General features: G+C 51.4%; 3 protein-coding genes and 1 non-coding gene across 6 annotated transcripts in view; all 4 read right to left on the reverse strand.

Moving 5' to 3' along the window:
• The window catches only part of arid4a (AT-rich interactive domain 4A), a 17,952-nt gene extending 11,956 nt beyond the window's left edge, over positions 1-5,996 (reverse strand). The window contains exons 1-14 of one of the 2 annotated variants that reach the window (XM_068601151.1): positions 5,952-5,996; positions 5,240-5,290; positions 4,610-4,720; positions 2,865-2,930; positions 2,684-2,774; positions 2,242-2,321; positions 2,072-2,169; positions 1,861-1,993; positions 1,623-1,702; positions 1,009-1,085; positions 763-923; positions 599-674; positions 399-493; positions 216-313 (exon numbers count right to left, since the gene is read on the reverse strand). In XM_068601151.1, the coding sequence (XP_068457252.1) occupies positions 216-313; positions 399-493; positions 599-674; positions 763-923; positions 1,009-1,085; positions 1,623-1,702; positions 1,861-1,993; positions 2,072-2,169; positions 2,242-2,321; positions 2,684-2,774; positions 2,865-2,930; positions 4,610-4,720; positions 5,240-5,245 (1,172 nt within the window). In that variant the 5' untranslated portion in view covers positions 5,246-5,290; positions 5,952-5,996. The other variant, XM_068601150.1, reaches the window with a different exon arrangement.
• LOC137803158 (small nucleolar RNA SNORD53/SNORD92) lies at positions 2,442-2,524 on the reverse strand. Its single transcript, XR_011080022.1, has one exon. It is a non-coding gene; the product is annotated as a small nucleolar RNA SNORD53/SNORD92 (small nucleolar RNA).
• Positions 5,997-6,935: 939 nt separating the features above from the next.
• On the reverse strand, positions 6,936-10,024 carry psma3 (proteasome 20S subunit alpha 3). Its single transcript, XM_068600447.1, has 11 exons — positions 9,918-10,024; positions 9,284-9,366; positions 9,038-9,161; positions 8,766-8,867; positions 8,579-8,652; positions 8,436-8,508; positions 8,270-8,335; positions 8,126-8,172; positions 7,843-7,910; positions 7,284-7,348; positions 6,936-7,080 (listed from the first exon to the last, which is right to left on the reverse strand). Exons 1-11 carry the CDS (start codon positions 9,936-9,938, stop codon positions 7,036-7,038), a joined length of 768 nt encoding a protein of 255 aa, XP_068456548.1. The 5' UTR covers positions 9,939-10,024; the 3' UTR covers positions 6,936-7,035.
• A 1,018-nt stretch (positions 10,025-11,042) lies between these two features.
• On the reverse strand, positions 11,043-16,871 carry snx6 (sorting nexin 6). 2 transcript variants are annotated; one of them, XM_068601259.1, is made up of 14 exons: positions 16,846-16,871; positions 16,704-16,754; positions 15,817-15,921; positions 15,559-15,669; positions 15,141-15,262; positions 13,914-14,037; positions 13,516-13,611; positions 13,264-13,369; positions 13,109-13,184; positions 12,990-13,029; positions 12,817-12,903; positions 12,417-12,576; positions 11,915-12,000; positions 11,043-11,625 (listed from the first exon to the last, which is right to left on the reverse strand). In XM_068601259.1, exons 1-14 carry the CDS (start codon positions 16,849-16,851, stop codon positions 11,572-11,574), a joined length of 1,224 nt encoding a protein of 407 aa, XP_068457360.1. In that variant the 5' UTR covers positions 16,852-16,871; the 3' UTR covers positions 11,043-11,571. The 2 variants fall into 2 exon arrangements, with proteins under 2 accessions (XP_068457360.1, XP_068457361.1); XM_068601260.1 differs by having other exon boundaries at positions 16,704-16,751; positions 16,846-16,863.
• Positions 16,872-17,366: the final 495 nt, after the last annotated feature.

Below are 17,366 nucleotides of genomic sequence, written 5' to 3' on the forward strand. Positions count from 1 at the left end.
TGAAAGCAGGGGAAGCGGGTGAAAGCAGGGGAAGTGGGTGAAAGCAGGGGAAGCGGGTGAAAGCAGGGGAAGTGGGTGAAAGCAGGGGAAGCGGGTGAAAGCAGGGGAAGCGGGTGAAAGCAGGGGAAGCGGGTGAAAGCAGGGGAAGCGGGTGAAAGCAGGGGAAGCGGGTGAAAGCAGGGGAAGCGGGTGAAAGCAGGGGAAGCGGGACGTACTTCTTGTAGGCCGTCTTCACGTTGTAGGACGCAGCAGAGTTCAGGACGGGAATCCCCAGATCCACATACACCTGCTTCCACACGGTGCCCGACTCTATCTGCAACACACAACACACAGATTGCTGAGCAGGACAGCATCTTCATCATCATCTTCATCGTCAGAGAGAGACAGACAGGCCTCACCTTGTGGCAGCCTCCAAGGTGAAACACCAGTCTGAAGAGCTTGAAGAGGTTCAGGTCTTTATAACCCAACACTGGAGGCTTGTTGATGGGAGTCCCTGAAGGACAGACAGGCAGACAGACAGACAGGCAGACCTTCAGTGTCCCTCAGCTGGTTCGTGGAGATCAGCATGAACTGGAATGTACTGGTTTAACCTTCTCACCTCGGTCCTCCATGAACTTATACAGCTGCTGCAGGAAGCTGTCTCTCTCCGCCGGGTCAAGCTCCTCCTCCTCTGGCTGCAGAGAGACAGACAGGTCATCATGTGACCCAGGTCTACAGACAGACAGGTCTCCAGACAGACAGGTCATCATGTGATCCTCTGACCTCCTCCGTGCGTTTCTTCTTCTTCTTCTCGTCTTCGTCCTCCTCGTCGCTCTCCTTCTCCTCCTCGTCGCTGGAGGACGAGTCCAGGATCTGACTCATGTCCATCTTCCACATATCAGGGACCTGGCGGGTCCTCAGGAACACCTGGGCTGCTTCGAAGCCTGCAGGGGGCGATGAAAGCAGTTTGGAAAAGTGAGGGGAAATGTGTCACTGCCCTGGTGCATTGTGGGAGATGTAGTCCCTCACCTCTTCTGCTGGCGAACTCCGACCTTGTGGCGCTGATGGGGGTGAAGGGATGGATGTGTCTCCTGGCAACCGTGTAGCTGCAGACAGGAGGACAGACAGACAGGAGGTGAGACAGGAGGAGAGAGAGAGAGAGACAGGAGGTGAGAGAGAGACAGGAGGAGGAGGAGAGAGAGAGAGAGAGAGAGAGAGAGAGAGAGAGGAGGAGAGACAGGAGGAGAGAGAGAGAGAGAGAGAGAGAGAGACAGGAGGTGAGACAGGAGGAGAGAGAGACAGGAGGTGAGACAGGAGGAGAGAGAGAGAGAGAGAGACAGGAGGTGAGACAGGAGGAGAGAGAGACAGGAGGTGAGACAGGAGGAGAGAGAGAGAGAGAGAGAGAGACAGGAGGTGAGACAGGAGGAGAGAGAGACAGGAGGAGAGACAGGAGGAGAGAGAGACAGGAGGAGAGACAGGAGGAGAGAGAGACAGGAGGAGAGAGAGACAGGAGGAGAGACAGGAGGAGAGAGAGACAGGAGGAGAGACAGGAGGAGAGAGAGACAGGAGGAGAGAGACAGACAGGAGGAGAGAGAGACAGACAGGAGAGAGACAGGAGGAGAGAGAGAGAGACAGGAACTCACAACTTGGCGTCGCTGAAGGATCTGAGCAGACACTGGTCCTTCTTCACCACCAGCTCATCGTTGCAGCTGGGAGACAGCACCTGAGGACACACACCTGAGATCCTCACCTGGGGCCTGTGTGTGTGTGTGTGTGTGTGTGTGTGTGTGTGTGTGTGTGTGTGTGTGTGTGTGTGTGTGTGTGTGTGTGTGTGTGTGTGTGTGTGTGTGTGTGTGTGTGTGTGTGTGTGTGTGTGTTTACCAGAGCCAGGTACCAGTTGCTGGTTTCCTCTTCACTCTCAACACTGCAGATTTTCCCCAGCAGCTCGTCGCTCAGCCTCCTCCGGTCATCTTCCTCATCCTCACTGGACGAAGACGCGTTCTCCTCATCGGCCCTGAGGCACACAGGCAGTTTGAGTCTCATGTCCCAGAGACAGACGCTCCCATCATGTGACTCTGATCATGTGACTCACACGGCCTGAGACGAACGCCGTCCTCCACGGTTTGATTTCTTGCCGATGACCGGCGTGCCGAAGTGTTCGGGGTTGGTGAGCGGCAGCTGGTCCAGCGTCTGAGGAGACATGGAAGATGTGTGTGTCTGTCTGCCTGCCTGTCTGTCTGCCTCTCCCTCTTTCTGACTTACCTCACTCTCTGCAAAATGTCTCTCTCCCTTCAGACACAGAGACGTCCTACGAAGCGTCTTCTCATCTCCATCGTCAAACACTGAAAAACACACAGACACACGAGTGTTGGTAACTCATAGCCGTTAGCATTGCTAGCAGTGTACAGTACAGAGTTTCATGGACGGGTCTGTTAGCATGTTTAGCTTGTACTGACAGCGGATTGGTCAGTCAGCCAAGAGAAGTTGTGACATCACAGCACCTCAGCTCATTGAGCGAAACCTTTCCTCTGCATCATCACTCCTCCCATCAGCCAATCACAACGTCTGAGGACCAGAGGACCAGAAGACCAGAGGACCAGAGGACCAGAAGACCAGAGAACCAGTGGACCAGAAGACCAGAGGACCAGAGGACCAGAAGACCAGAGGACCAGAAGACCAGAAGACCAGAGGACCAGAGACTCACCCACGGTGTAGAGGCTGGCATCCGTCAGCTTGCTGATGACGGCCTCGCTGGACAGACCCTCGTTGGTCTTCACCTCCACCCTGGAGCCCACCTACAAGACACAGACAGTCAGTCTCACCTTCATCTTCACCTCCACCTTCATCTTCACCTGGAGCCTCAACAGAGACACCATGCAGCTCACCCTCAGCGCTCCTTTAACCTGGTCGTCCTGCACCACCTGGGACGTACTTTCCCCTTTCAGGTTCACCTGAGGACACGTCAAGAGGTTAGGCATGAAGAGACCTGACCCTGAAGAGACCTGAACCATGAAGAAACCTGACCCTGAAGAGACCTGAACCCTGAAGAGACCTGAACCCTGAAGAGACCTGAACCCTGAAGCCATCCATCAGCTGGTAGGGTCAGAGCTGATTGGCTCCTACATTTGGCAGCAACATGATTTGTAGAACATTCACATTTTATGAATCGTTAAGAATAAAGAATCCTTTATTTCTTATTCTTCCCGTCCAAAATCCTGAATCTCATAATCTCCACAAACGTTTCCCTCAGGCCTGAAGCCGCCCAACTGAAAACCACCAACGTACTTCTCTCTGCTGCATCATCATCCTCCTCCTCCTCCTCCTCCTCCTCTTTCCATCATTGAAGCCTCACAACTCACCTCTTCAACTGGCTTTCACCTGTTGAACCTGCACCTGTCCTGCCACTCGGCCCCACGCAGCCTCTTCTGTTCATCTCCTCTCTCCCTTCCCCCTCCCCCCCCTTCCCCCTCCTCCTCTTCCTCCCTCTTCCTCCCTCTCTCTCCCTCTCAAAGTAAAGCGTCTTTGTGGATCTTGAAAGCTGCTTTAGAAGTTGAAATGATTGTTCTTCTTCTGGTCTTCAACCTGAAGAAGCAGCCGAGGGCTTCAGGGACTCGACCACATGGACAATGGGCCTCGAACCGAGAACCTTGTGGTTTCAGAACGAGCCACATCTGGAAGACTCCACGAGTCTGATGTTCAGTCTGAAGATACATCTTGTGTGGTTAATAGTAATAATATGAATAACCATAAAGGTTTACTATAGAACACATCAAAACAGCAGCAAAGTGTTTTACATAAAATAACAAAAGCTGCAGAGACACACATTTCTATAAATATATAATTACAAACATGAATGAATCAGAATGAGGTCAGTGAACTAAAAGCAGCCTACAGATCCAACAGGAAGTGACTGTTCTGTGACTTCCTGTTGATTCTTTGAAGGCAGCTGAACGATCGTCTGCTTTGCAGGAGAGACGCTCCTCTGGAAAGAAGCTGGCTAGTTAGCTAGTTAGCTCTGTTGTTACAGAAACTAAGCGACAGGAATTACATCTGACAGAAGTTGCAGATGAGGTTCAGTTTGTCTTCAAACTAAAGGCCGATATAAACTCCTGCAGCTACAACTGTGTCCGGCCTCGCAGCTGATTCCACAGACTCATCTTGGTTCATGGTTCCTTCTTTCCAGACTAGCAGGAGGTGAAACGACCGTTTAGAGTCGACCTGCAGGCCGACGTCCACGATATCTCCCTCCAGGAATTCACCTCCATCTGCGTGTCCTGATACTCAGACGGGTTTGATAAATGCTCATATTTGTGGACCTCTTCAGCCAAACGTTCTTCAACAGGATCCATTGTTCGTGTTTCTGCTGTGGCTTTTAAAAACTGAGGTATTATGCTGTGAAACCGGACATGAGAGACTCAGAAAGGACGTGGTTAGTGGACCAATCACAGCCTTGTGGGCTTCTGTCGCTTAGACGGAGAGTCAGACATTTGGGGCGACGCGCACAAGATGTCTGCTTGGACGACGCAAAGGGCCCTGAGGGTGTTGCTCTGTGCGTAAAACCAGAGTGTAGAGCAGCCTTTACCTGGAAGACAAACTAGCCAAACCCTGCGCAGCAGCGCTGAGGTCTCACCTTCACCTTCACCATGCGCTTCACCGTCTTGATCTTGGCCTCACAGAAGGCTCCTCGGTATTTGGCACTGACATCCGTCCCCACGCTCAGGTAGGGAGGCTCGTCTGCTGCCTGCAGACACAGAGCAGGGCGTCAGGACCCACACACACACACACACACACACACACACACACATCAAGACTTGTTTAAACTAAACATGGTCCCATAGTTCCGTTAAACTAACCCGTGTCACACCAGCTGGTTTAGTGTAACTAGCTGACCTCGTCTTTCTCTCTCCTGCCCTCATCCTCTCTTCTTCCTCATCCTCCCTTCTTTCTCATCCTCTTCATCATCTCCTCTTCCTCATCCTCATTTAAATCATTTCTAGACCAGACAAAGATGGCAATCAGACCAATGACAGGTTTCATTGACAGCTGCCATCTTTGTTTGGGTGAAGACGGTTTGAGAAAGATCCAGAGAGACCATGAACAGAAGGGGACCATCAGAAAGCAGTAGAGAACCAAGAAACCAGTAGAGGACCATCAGAAACCAATAGAGGACCATCAGAAACCAATAGAGGACCATCAGAAACCAATAGAGGACCATCAGAAACCAGTAGAGGACCATCAGAAACCAGTATTGAGGTCTCACCTTCATCTCTCCGGCTACTTGAGGAAGTCCAGCTCGGAAGGTTGTGGATCTCTGAAAGACAGACAGGACGTGTGGTTAGTGACAGACAGGACAGACCGGGACGGGGTTCTGTCCTGTTTCGCCTGAGAGGAGCCTCAGGGACCCGGCCTGAGAGAAGCCTCTTCCCGCTCCGTCGCCATCGCAGCTCCGCTAGCTGCTAGCTTCACCCCCCACAAGCACAACGGCTGCTAGCTACCCGCTGCTGGGGCCACAGAGCCGGAACAGACCCGGAACAGACCCGGTAGAGTCCTGGCACGGACAGGGCCGAGTCCAAGACCGCGTCCCGGCCCAAACGGAACCGGGTCCTAACGGGACCGAGCCGCTCGTGCCTCCGGAGCTACACGGAGCTAACGGAGCGTTAGCTCCGGAGCTAGTAGAGTCCAGTCCCCCGGACCAGCGGGGACATTCGCTCTGTTTCCGGGATAAACTAAGTTTCTAGCGGACCGGGTGACATTGGACGGAGAGCAGAGTATTATTTATTTAATAGCGGCTCCACAAAGGAGAGGAGGTCCACATTTCTTCACATAAAAACAATCTGCCGTTCGGCTCGCGGCTCACCGGAAACCTCCCGGTGGCTTCGGTGACGTGCACGCGGCGCTGTGTTCCCGAGGTTCCGGGGGTTCTGCCCGGTACTCGCGCTAGTTCTGTCCGAGCAGACGGTTCTGATACTCACCTTCTCGCCGCTTCTCCTCTCGAGACGCGAACAACAAGCTGTTGAGTCCCGAGCTCTGTTTCCCGCCACGCGATTGGCTGCGCGGACGGCGGCAGCCGCAGCAGAGCAATCTGATTGGTTGAGCGATCCCTCAATTCTGATAGGCCGTACCTCTCCTGACGTCGCCATTAGTCGATACGAACGAGGCGCCACGAGGGACATGACGGCATCCGCTGGACAGCCGTCCAATTGGAGGTGAGTTCAAGAGAAAAAAAGGACACCAAAAGTTGTGATTGGCTGAGCACGTTTTGTGCCCAGAAATGACGCGTCGCTATTGGCTGAGCGGGAGTCCTCGTCAACGCGGACACGTCAAGAAGCCCCGCCCGGATACGTGCTGAAGCTCTGCGCACCAAACTCCGTTCACAAACCTCCAGCGCGGTGAAGTCGCGTTCAGCCACCGGGCCCGTAGATAAACATACGTCACACACCGAGAACACAAGGACACGTTACGATACATCTGCTCTCAAAGCGTCCATTAACGTACCAACACTCAATCATAACACCGGCTGGCCTACTCGCTCCAATGCAACGCGATATGGCCGGAGTAACCGGAAACAGGTCAGACTGAACACAAGTTAGATTTATATTCATAAACGCTCTTTTTGCAGCGCGACAGCTGAGCCGAAGGGAAGAGGGGCTCGTGAGCATTTGTGAAACGTCACACCTTGTGTTGTGTCACGTTTATAACGCAGTAAACATTAAATACACACTTTCTTTCATGGGGTTCGACGATGCAATTTCCATCTGTAAGTTACGTAACCGGAAGAGAGGGACGCGAGGCGGCAAAGCCTTACGTCACGTTCCTTTGGAGGTTATTACACATTCAGAATATCAGTACGATTAATAACATGAGGAATGCTCTCACTTCACGTGTTGGACTTGTACTACAGTGTTGTACTTGTACTACAGTGTTGTACTTATTAATCAGTTGACTGACGACTGAAACAAAGTTTCTTTATTATTTATTTTCAAAGTTGAAATTCATCAAAACAAAAAACAACAAACATGAAGTTCAAGAACTATAAACAAACAATGTGATGAAGATTCACATGTTGTCTTCATCAGAGTCATCCTCCTCTTCCAGAGAGTCCTGAAACAACAACAACAACGTCGTCAACAGCTGTGACGTGTGTAGTACTGTCTACTATGTGTAGTGCTGTTTATATAGTACTGTGTGTAGTAGTAGTGTGTACTGTGTAGTACCGTCTACTGTGTGTTGTGTAGTACTACTTGTAGTACTGTGTGTAGTACTGTCGTACTGTCTGTAGTACTGTCTGTAGTACTGAGTCTCACCTTTGCGTACTTCTCAGCTTCTTCTCTCACGTCTGTAGGGATCAGCTCATGTCGACCATTTGTCACTATGGAAACAAACAGGAGACACGAGTGACGTGAACGATCCGGTCATTTTGAACTTTCAGTCATTTTGAACTTTCAGTCATTTTGAACGGTTACTTCAAGGACTCGACAGTCACAAGTCCTCTCAAAGAAAGATTTGTTCATGTCCTCGTGGCCGAGGCTCAGGAGAGGAAACACCTCGCTGCCTCCAAGCGGCTATGTTTAGTAAGACGTGAATGAAATTTGATCAGTAATTATTAAAGGTTTCATTATTTTACATTTTTGTACTTTACTTACAGTTCAGCATAATTGTTTTTCGGTGATGATTAAATGTTAGGGTGATAATAAATGATCATTTCAAATCATCCAAACTGTCACGACACATTATTGTAATGCAGGAAATGAACGAACGACTCGAAAAAAGATTTGTTCATTTTACTGAACGAGACTCAAAGAACCGAGTCGGTAAAAGATCCAATCTTCCATCACTAAGACACAGACAGGAAGTGAACGGTACCTTCTCCCACCCAGCTGAGCTCCAACTCGAAGGCCTTGTCCTTCACCTCGTCATGAACGATGTAGATTCTGAGGGCAGAGACATCGTCACCATGACTACGAGTACACAGCAGAGTATTAATACACAGCAGAATAGACAAAAGAGGACCTGCGTCCTCATTGGCTGGTTTCGTTCCTGACATCACTTCCCGTGCTCTGTGGTACTGTCTCTTTAAATCTCTTCCTCCAGCAGTGACATCATCGTTATTCAGGGTCAAAAAAGTTGATTTTGAAGGTTGACTCACATTTTGGCGACTTCTTTGACGAGCTCCCTGCAGGACATGTCCTTCATCTGGAAGAACACAACGTCAGGACAGCTATTGATCACTGATCAGAGGATCAATCACTGATCGGAATGATTGATCACATGATCAGGTCTCATAACTCACCTGCAACTTCTCGATCTCCGTCTTGGCGGCTTGTTTAGCTTTCCCGATGGCACAACCCCAGTAGCCCTGAAACACAGTCCTGTTACTGGACCTGCTGTGTGTGTGTGTGTGTGTGTGTGTGTGTCTCTGTCTGTCTGTGTGTGTGTGTGTGTGTGTGTTGCCTCACATGTGAGATGCCTGATGGGTCGACCATGTAGAGCTGAGGACCGTCGTCTTTGTCATATGAGCCGAGGATGAAGCTGTGGAGAGACAACATCATCATCAACATCATCATCATCGCCGCGACCCTGAACACATCGCCAGACTCACCTGCAGCCGAAGGGCCTCACGGCGCTGTAGAGTGTGTAGGCGTGCACGTACATGGCCACTCGGTCGGACAGGTGCTGCGCAGGAAACAGGAAATGCACTGTTAGCTTAGCATCAGTCCCTGCTTATCTTAGCATCAGTCCCTGCTTATCTTAGCATCAGTCCCTGCTTATCTTAGCATCAGACTCACCTTCAGTGGGATGTCGTGTCCGTAGCTGGACCTGAAGCTGGAGGCTTCGTCTCTCGCCACCTCAGACAGAGAGCGGGCGTCGGCCAGCAGCCCGGCCACCGCCTGGGGGAGGAGCCAGAGGCACAGAGGTCATGGGAGGAGCCAGAGGCACAGAGGTCATGGGAGGAGCCAGAGGCACAGAGGTCATGGGAGGAGCCAGAGGCACAGAGGTCATGGGAGGAGCCAGAGGCACAGGTAGACAGGTTACGTGAAGAGTGAGAGTGTGTGGTTACCATGCCAACGTGTCTGTCGATGTTGAAGATGCGTTTGTTGGAGCCTTGCTCGTAGAGTTTGGACAGAACGAGCTTCTCCACCCCGAAGACAACACCGTCTCTACAGCGGATAGCTATAGCCGTGCTACACACACACACACACACACACACACACACACACACACACACACACACACACACACACACACACAGTCAGTGGTGCGTTCAGGGGACCCTGGAGGAAGTAGCCTGCTGTTAGGTCCTCACCTGCTGTTCTCCACCGCCTTCATGGCGTACTCCACCTGGAACACGCGTCCGTCCGGGGAGAAGGTGGAGGCCGACAGGTCATACTGCGGGACGGACAGACACATTTTAAAACACACTTTACAGATTCAACACCTGAATAACATTCGTTTGCAGCTCAGAATAATGATCAGACTGATCCCGTTTCCTGTGGTTCGGGTCCACGTCCCGGGTTAGTTCCGGGAAGTGGACTTTAAGTGTCCCAGAACCCTGAAACAGGAACGAACTCCTCAAATGCGTTGTTTTCAGAACGGGCTTCTGCAGCTAATCACCGACGCTAACAGCTAGCATCCACTCTGCTCACACAACACTTATTATTCACCTAAAATGACAACGTGATGACGTTGCAGATGACGTCGTGTTAGTTATGATAGTTTTAAAATACTCAACCAACTCAAGTGACATTTAATTTGAACTTTTAAAGTCCGTTTAGCTGCAGCTAGCTTTAGCTTCAGCTAGCATTAGCTGTGACTCAGCAGGCTAACACACTAGTTAGCACGTTAGCTCATTCCTAAAAATACCGGGTTTCCAGGATAAAGGCGGGTTCTCGGCGGCGCACCAGGTCCAGCCGCCGGGCCCCGGACCCAGAAACACTCACCCCGGTACCGATGGAGCTCATTGTAAGTCAGCGTGAGGGTCCGTGAACAGCTTTCAGTTCACCGCTTTCAGTTCCTGCTCTTCTCACGGTTACACGCTTCCGGTTACACTCTCCACAATAAAAGCCTGAATGTAGACGTCATATAGTTTAGAGTACTTGTTCTTCACGTATTTCTATTAATAATAGAGGTATTATTATTATAGATTATTATATATGTTCATACTCAATCTATAGATTATATATCATATTTTATAATTATAGATCATAATATAGATCTTACTATATACATTATAGCTCTTATTATACTATAGATTTTTTATTATTATAGATCTTATTATATACTTTATTGACCTCATGTGTAGACCTCCAGCATGTTGACACCCCGTGTGTAGACCTCCAGCACGGTGACACCCAGTGTGTAGACCCTCCAGCGTGGTGACAGAGGTCTGCCCCGCCCCTCCAAGCCCTCGTCCAATTAGAAGCGTCGACAAAGAGCAGTGTAAGACGTGTAAGAAACGTGTAGAGCCACAGAACCCAGAGCAGGTTCCACGTTTTGACATGACCCGAGAGAACATTAGTTATGAGATGATTTGCTTCAATAAACAGCTAAACAGACTTTTTGAAGAGCTTTGGTACGACGAGACAAGACCCCATAGGTCAAAGGTTAATGTCACCGGTTTTAACTAAACTGAACGGAAAATAACTTAATGAAAACTTTCAGGCGCTCATGTCAGGGCCAATACCAGATCAATACCCAAGCAGTGTTGTCCATCATGTTTCTTTCCTCCCATAATCCATCCATCCATCCATCCATCTTCCGCCGCTTATCCGGGTCGGGTCGCGGTGGCAGCACCCAGCAGACCGACCCAGGCTTCCCTCTCACCCGCAACATGTTCCAGCTCGTTCTGGGGACCCCGAGACGTTCCCAGGCCAGCCGGGAGATATAATCCCTCCAGCGTGTCCTGGGTCTTCCCCGGGGCCTCTTCCCAGTTGGACGTGCCTGAAAAACCTCTAATGGGAGGCGTCCAGGAGGCATCCGGATTAGATGAACCACCTCCCATCATTTATCCTGAAAACAAACGAGTGACTCTTATTTAGAAATTCTGAGAACTTTTGTGCATTGACATTTTTATTTATTTATTGACAATTAGATATTGTACTGAGACCAGTATCAGACTGGGACCAGTATGACCACAGTAGACCTTTCAGACTGGGAGGGATTTGTTTAATTTGGATAAAAACATTAAACATTTGTTTATTCTGTTGTGTGATAATAAAGTTTTAAGTGAGTCACTCAGGAGGAAAAGAGGCTGGACCACTCGTCCTGACTAGCAGACCTGAACAGGTGCTGCTGGTCCGATAATGGACCAGTAGGACCAGTACAGGTGCTGCTGGTCTGATAATGGACCAGTAGGACCAGTACAGGTGCTGCTGGTCTGATAATGGACCAGTAGGACCAGTACAGGACGCAGAGGACTGGAAAGAGGATGAGGAAGAGGACGCTGTCTGGTTGGTGATGAAGACGACAGACTTCCCGTCCGTTCTTCTGGTCCACAGTTCAGTGTCATTCGTCCGCCCAGACTCCGCCCACTAGGCGTGTCCAGTTGTTGTGGGCGGGGCTGTACAAAAAGGGTGTGTCCAGTTGGTGGTGGGCTTAAGTGTTCCCTTTCAGGACACCCACACAACTCTGCAGCAGCTGGAGGTTACCCTGTAGGTAGAGAGGCGGGGCAAGAGAGACAGGTGAGAGGGGCGGGGCCAGAGAGACAGGTGAGAGGGGCGGGGCCAGAGAGACAGGTGAGAGGGGCGGGGCCAGAGAGACAGGTGAGAGGGGCGGGGCCAGAGAGACAGGTGAGAGGGGCGGGGCCAGAGAGACAGGTGAGAGAGGCGGGGCCAGAGAGACAGGTGAGAGGGGCGGGGCCAGAGAGACAGGTGAGAAGGGCGAGGTCAGAGACACAGGTGAGAACGGCGGGCAGACACGTGAACAGACAGACAGGTACCTTGGCGTGTTTCAGCTCCAGCTCTGCGAGCTCCACCAGGTTCTTCCTGAACGCTGCAACTCGTCTCGTCTTGAAGTCGATGAGCTCTGAAACCACACAGAGTCTGTTATTAGACCAGGACCACAGGGGCCAGTGAGGCCACAGGGGCCAGTGAGGCCACAGGGACCAGTGAGGCCACAGGGACCACAGGGGCCAGTGAGGCCACAGGGGCCAGTGAGGCCACAGGGGCCAGTGAGGCCACAGGGGCCAGTGAGGCCACAGGGGCCAGTGAGGCCACAGGGACCACAGGGACCAGTGAGGCCACAGGGGCCAGTGAGGCCACAGGGACCACAGGGGCCAGTGAGGCCACAGGGGCCAGTGAGGCCACAGGGGCCAGTGAGGCCACAGGGGCCAGTGAGGCCACAGGGGCCACAGGGACCAGTGAGGCCACAGGGACCACAGGGACCAGTGAGGCCGTGTTTGGTGGTCGCTGTGAGGTGACAGTCTTCAGGTGTAAACTCACCTTGCTTGGCAGACTCGGAGATCTTCTCAAACTTGTGGCAGCAGAGCTGCTGGCTGGTCTCGGCCTGCAGCACGTCTCTGTTTTTGGCTCGAGCTTTATCCAGAGCCTTGTTAGCGTTTTCATAGTCCACCAGAGCCCGGCTCCTCCGGTACAACAAGTCCTGCAGCCAGACAACATGCTGCTGAACGTGGTTTTAACATGCGGGGCGACCTGTTGCATGAGAACTACAGGCTCCTCGAGGATACTGATGGAAACAGATGACTTATTACATATTATTATATTTTCTTCACATTAATGATGAAACTATACATTTGTGTTGGGGCTAACCCTCTCCATAAACTCGGTGCCCACATTGGAGCAAGTTGGACACAAATCTACCCAGCATGCATTGCTGCCTGACCTTGGCAGCCTGGGACTCCCTCAGGTAGTACTTCAGCAGGTCGGCCAGCTTCAGGTCTTCATCTGCTGCGACGCGAGCTTCGATCTTCTGTAAAGCAGCGACAGAAAGCGTCACAACTCTGACGTGAACACAACAACGCGGCTGCTCGTCATGCGACCCGACAACCAACGTACCCTCGTCTTCTCAAACAACTCCGACACTTTCAGGAAGAACCTGAAACGGTGAAACGGGAAGCGATCAGCAGCAGGAAGTGGAAAGGAAACACTGAAAGGAAACCAGGTGTTGTTCGTACTTGCAGAGGTCTGTGGAGTCCTGTGTTCCCAGCGAGTAGAGAGACGAGGCGATTCTGTTGATGTCGTCTGCGGCGTCTGAACACAAACACCTGACTGTTAGTCCCATAATGCACCTGGGCAGAGTGCCCCGTCATTAAATTTGCTGCATTCTTACTTTTGTGCGAGCGGATCATTCTGTCAGATTTGGCAGAAGCGTCTTTCACTCGGTTGTGATATTCCAACAGAAACGTCTTCTCGTGCTCGAAGAAGTCGTCCACGTCCTGAAAGACAGGAAATAAACCTGAGACCATGCGACCCGCCGAGACCACGCGACCCGCCGAGACCACGCGACCCGCCGAGACCACGCGACCCGCCGAGACCACGCGACCCGCATGGACCACTAGAAGGTCTGGAATCTGAAGGTCACCTTGACTCCGGCCACCAAGACGCCATCGGCCGACTTCACCACGTTCTTAAAGAAATCCTCCAGCTTCTCCTTCTTGTTCTTCCCTCGTACGCTCAGCTGTCAGAGAGCAGAGAGCAGAGGTCAGAGGTCAGAGGTCACGCATCACCAAGACATTTATTACTTTGTTGGAACTGATCTTTCCTCCTGTGGAGTACCACAAGGCTCTCACTGAGAGCCTCTTGTTGTTCTCCGGTTGTGTCCATCTCACATTATTTACTTTAATTGTTCATTTCAAATGTGCATTGACGTTATTTGTTTTTTGTCTGGATCCATTTGATATCTGCTGTCACATACACGCACGTACACACACACACACACACCTACACCTACACACACACACACGTCGTCAGGTGACTCACATCCTGGTTGTACTCCAGGAAGACGTGGAAGTTGAGGTCTTTCCTGAGGACAGGATGAGCCGCCACGCGACACAGGAACACCTCGTGCATCGCCACGGTCTTCTTGAAGATGGCCAGGTACTCTCTGCAAACAGAGCAGCAGCTCAGCACCAGCTGCTGAAGGGATGCACACACACAACGCTGCACGCGCACACACACACACACACACACACAACACTGCGCACACACACGCACAACCAGGGGCGTCTCTAGGGTTTTGACACATCCTTAGCCCAGAAGAGTGAAGCAGAGGTTCTCAGACACACTGCACACGCCCTTCAGGTCGCTCCTCTTCTGGACTGAACTGAGGCCTTCCATTAGCTAGCTCGGTGACGCATCGTGTTTCCCATCAACACAACAGTGAAAGCGGCAGCGGTGCAGGATCCCTGTCTGCTAGCATGCTAGCATACCCTGTCTGCTATCATGCATGAAAAAGAAAACGAACAAGATGGCTCGACGTTAAACCCCAACTTTACCTTTAGCTCATCCTCACACGTTCACAAACAGATGCTAATATGTAATATCTACTCTTTTACAAATTATACAATTTTACATCATTTGGCTCTGATTCCTGAATTGTCAACGTGAGATAACTGTAGTTTGAGGATGTGATCCTAAAAAAACAACACTGCACACACAGGTGGTCAGCAGGTGTCAGGTGGTCAGCAGGTGGTCAGCAGGTGTCAGGTGGTCAGCAGGTGTCAGGTGGTGGGCAGGTGGTCAGCAGGTGTCAGGTGGTCAGCAGGTGGTCAGCAGGTGTCAGGTGGTCAGCAGGTGTCAGGTGGTCAGCAGGTGTCAGGTGGTGGGCAGGTGGTCAGCAGGTGTCAGGTGGTCAGCAGGTGTCAGGTGGTCAGCAGGTGTCAGGTGGTCAGCAGGTGTCAGGTGGTGGGCAGGTGGTCAGCAGGTGTCAGGTGGTCAGCAGGTGTCAGGTGGTCAGCAGGTGGTCAGCAGGTGTCAGGTGGTCAGCAGGTGTCAGGTGGTCAGCAGGTGGTCAGCAGGTGTCAGGTGGTCAGCAGGTGGTCAGCAGGTGTCAGGTGGTCAGCAGGTGGTCAGCAGGTCAGGAGGTGTCAGGTGGTGGGCAGGTGGTCAGCAGGTGTCAGGTGGTCAGCAGGTGGTCAGCAGGTGTCAGCAGGTCAGCAGGTGGTCAGCAGGTCAGGAGGTCTCAGGTGGTCAGCAGGTCTCACTCACGCCTCCAGCTCCTGCTTCATCTTGGTGAACTCCTCCTTGGTCATGGATCCTTCCCCCTCCCCCAGCTTCTGCAGCTTCTCTCTGGACGCATCAAAGTCTGGTCTGGGGGGCGCTGGGGGGATCTACACAACAACAACAACAACAGCAGCAGCTTTAGGTTCAATTGCATTGGTGTTCTGAGTATCGTTTCCTGTAACTCTGATATCGAATGTACGAGGTTCTAGGGACAAACAAGAATTCTTTATGAACTGGTCTCCAGCGTCTCCACATGACTCTATGAGGAGGCCTTGTGGGGTCAGAAGGGCTCCTCTCGGCTAGCAGACCGGCTAACGCTAGCGGACCGGTAAACGCTAGCGGACCGGCTAACGCTAGCAGACCGGCTAAAGCTAGCGGACCGGCAACAAAAGGCGGTTCTTACGATGTATCCGGCGTACTCTTCGTTCTCCACGAACGAGTCGTGCAGCCAGATGAACTCCTCGTGCTGCCGGACCACCGAGAACTCGCTCTGCTTGAAGTTGGGCAGCGTGCTCTGTGGGAACAGAAAGTGAAGCGTCAAACTCTGTGGGAACAGGAAGTGAAGCCTCCGAGAGCGTGTTCCGGGCTCTTGGAGCGGCCCGGTCCCCGAGGACCCGGTCCGCTCTGGGGGTCCTTACTCGGGGGACCGGAGCTCACTGACCTTGGTGTGCACGGTGAACTTGACCTTGTCCCTCTCGCTCAGCGCGTCAGAGATGTCCACCTGCAGCGTGGCGTCCGTCTGCAGGTCCACGTTCACCGCCCGCGGCTGCAGAGGGGCAGAGACCACATGTCCCATAATGCACCACTGGCTACCGGCGTCACGAAAGATCACGTTCAGGATGTGATGTCACGAGGCCGTTCTTCCAGCAGAACTATTGGAAACTGATGGATCTTTATTGATTACCAACACTCATCAATATTCATGCACGATGCCGCGCCATACACCGACCAATCGGCTGTGACCAGAGAGCTGCAGAGCCCAGAGTGCTAGTTATGAGTTAGCTGTGTGTGATCTATAAGTGTTAGCAGTGTGTTAGCTCAGCTCGCTAACACTCGCACATCGAAAGACATGTTTGTAGTTTTTCTGGAGAACTACAGCCTGAATGGACTCATCTTTTCAAGGTAACCTGGTTCATTACATTTCATTCATGGATCAACGATGAGAAGAGACGCAACACACATGCTACTGGTCCAGGACCAGGACCAGGCCTGGTTCCACCAAGGTCTCCCTCTGTTTTGGTCACGAGACATAAACTGAACTGAAGCGAATCAACCAATGAGCATCAGAGAGCGTGTCATGTGACAGCCCGATGCTAACTAGCACAGCAGCACCTGTTAGCTCACTTGGCCCGGGAAGCTAACGGCCTGTAGCCGGCTCAGGGCTCGGACCTTCGGCAGCCTGGACCGGGAGAGAGGCTGCGAGCCCGGAACCCGTTAGCATGCAAAGCTCATCACCGGAGCTGCGGGTCGTTAGCTTCGCCCAGACAGGCAGACAGACAGGCAGACAGACAGGCAGATAGGCAGGTAACGCAGACAGGCAGCACTCACCCCCCGGTCCTCCTCGGACAGGAAGTCGGGTCCGTCGTCCAGCCCTTCCTGCTGCGGAGAGAGAAGCACAGCCGTTACTCACCGCCGCACGGAGCGGAACACACACAGAACCGAGCCGGACAGCGAGAAGACGTGAACCCACCATCATGGCTGCGAACGGGTGGAGACCGGAAGTGACGTCACGAAGGCGAGGCGGACGTCACGAAGCAAATTGACAACCTTTATTATTACTTTTTATTTTATTTTGTAGACTTTACTTTATTTAATTATATCTTATTGTTTTGTTTTATGAAATTTTATATTGTTGTTTTATTTAATTATATTCATTTTTGTTAAGTTATAAATCATCAAGTCTGCAGTTATAAATGTTAGTACGTTGATAAAAAAAAAAAACTGTTACAAATCTTAGTAAATTATACAAAAACTGCTATAAATGTCAAGTAATTAAAAAACAGGTAGCGACGATGAAATGTGCAGGTAAAATGTTTTTGTGACTGTATTTGTGAGTTTTAGTTCAGTGAAATAGTGCCTTGGTTTTTGGTCCGTAACTTTGAAACAGTATTTTTCTTATTTAATATTGATCCTTTATTAGTTCAATGTTGTGGGCAAATGGATCCTGAAATAACGAAGGCTTTAAAATAATATTTGGCTGACATCTAGTGG

This window comes from Clinocottus analis, unplaced genomic scaffold, assembly GCF_023055335.1.
Source record: "Clinocottus analis isolate CAN_PGR_092001 unplaced genomic scaffold, fCliAna1.0.p SCAF_5, whole genome shotgun sequence".
NCBI lineage: Eukaryota > Metazoa > Chordata > Actinopteri > Perciformes > Cottidae > Clinocottus > Clinocottus analis.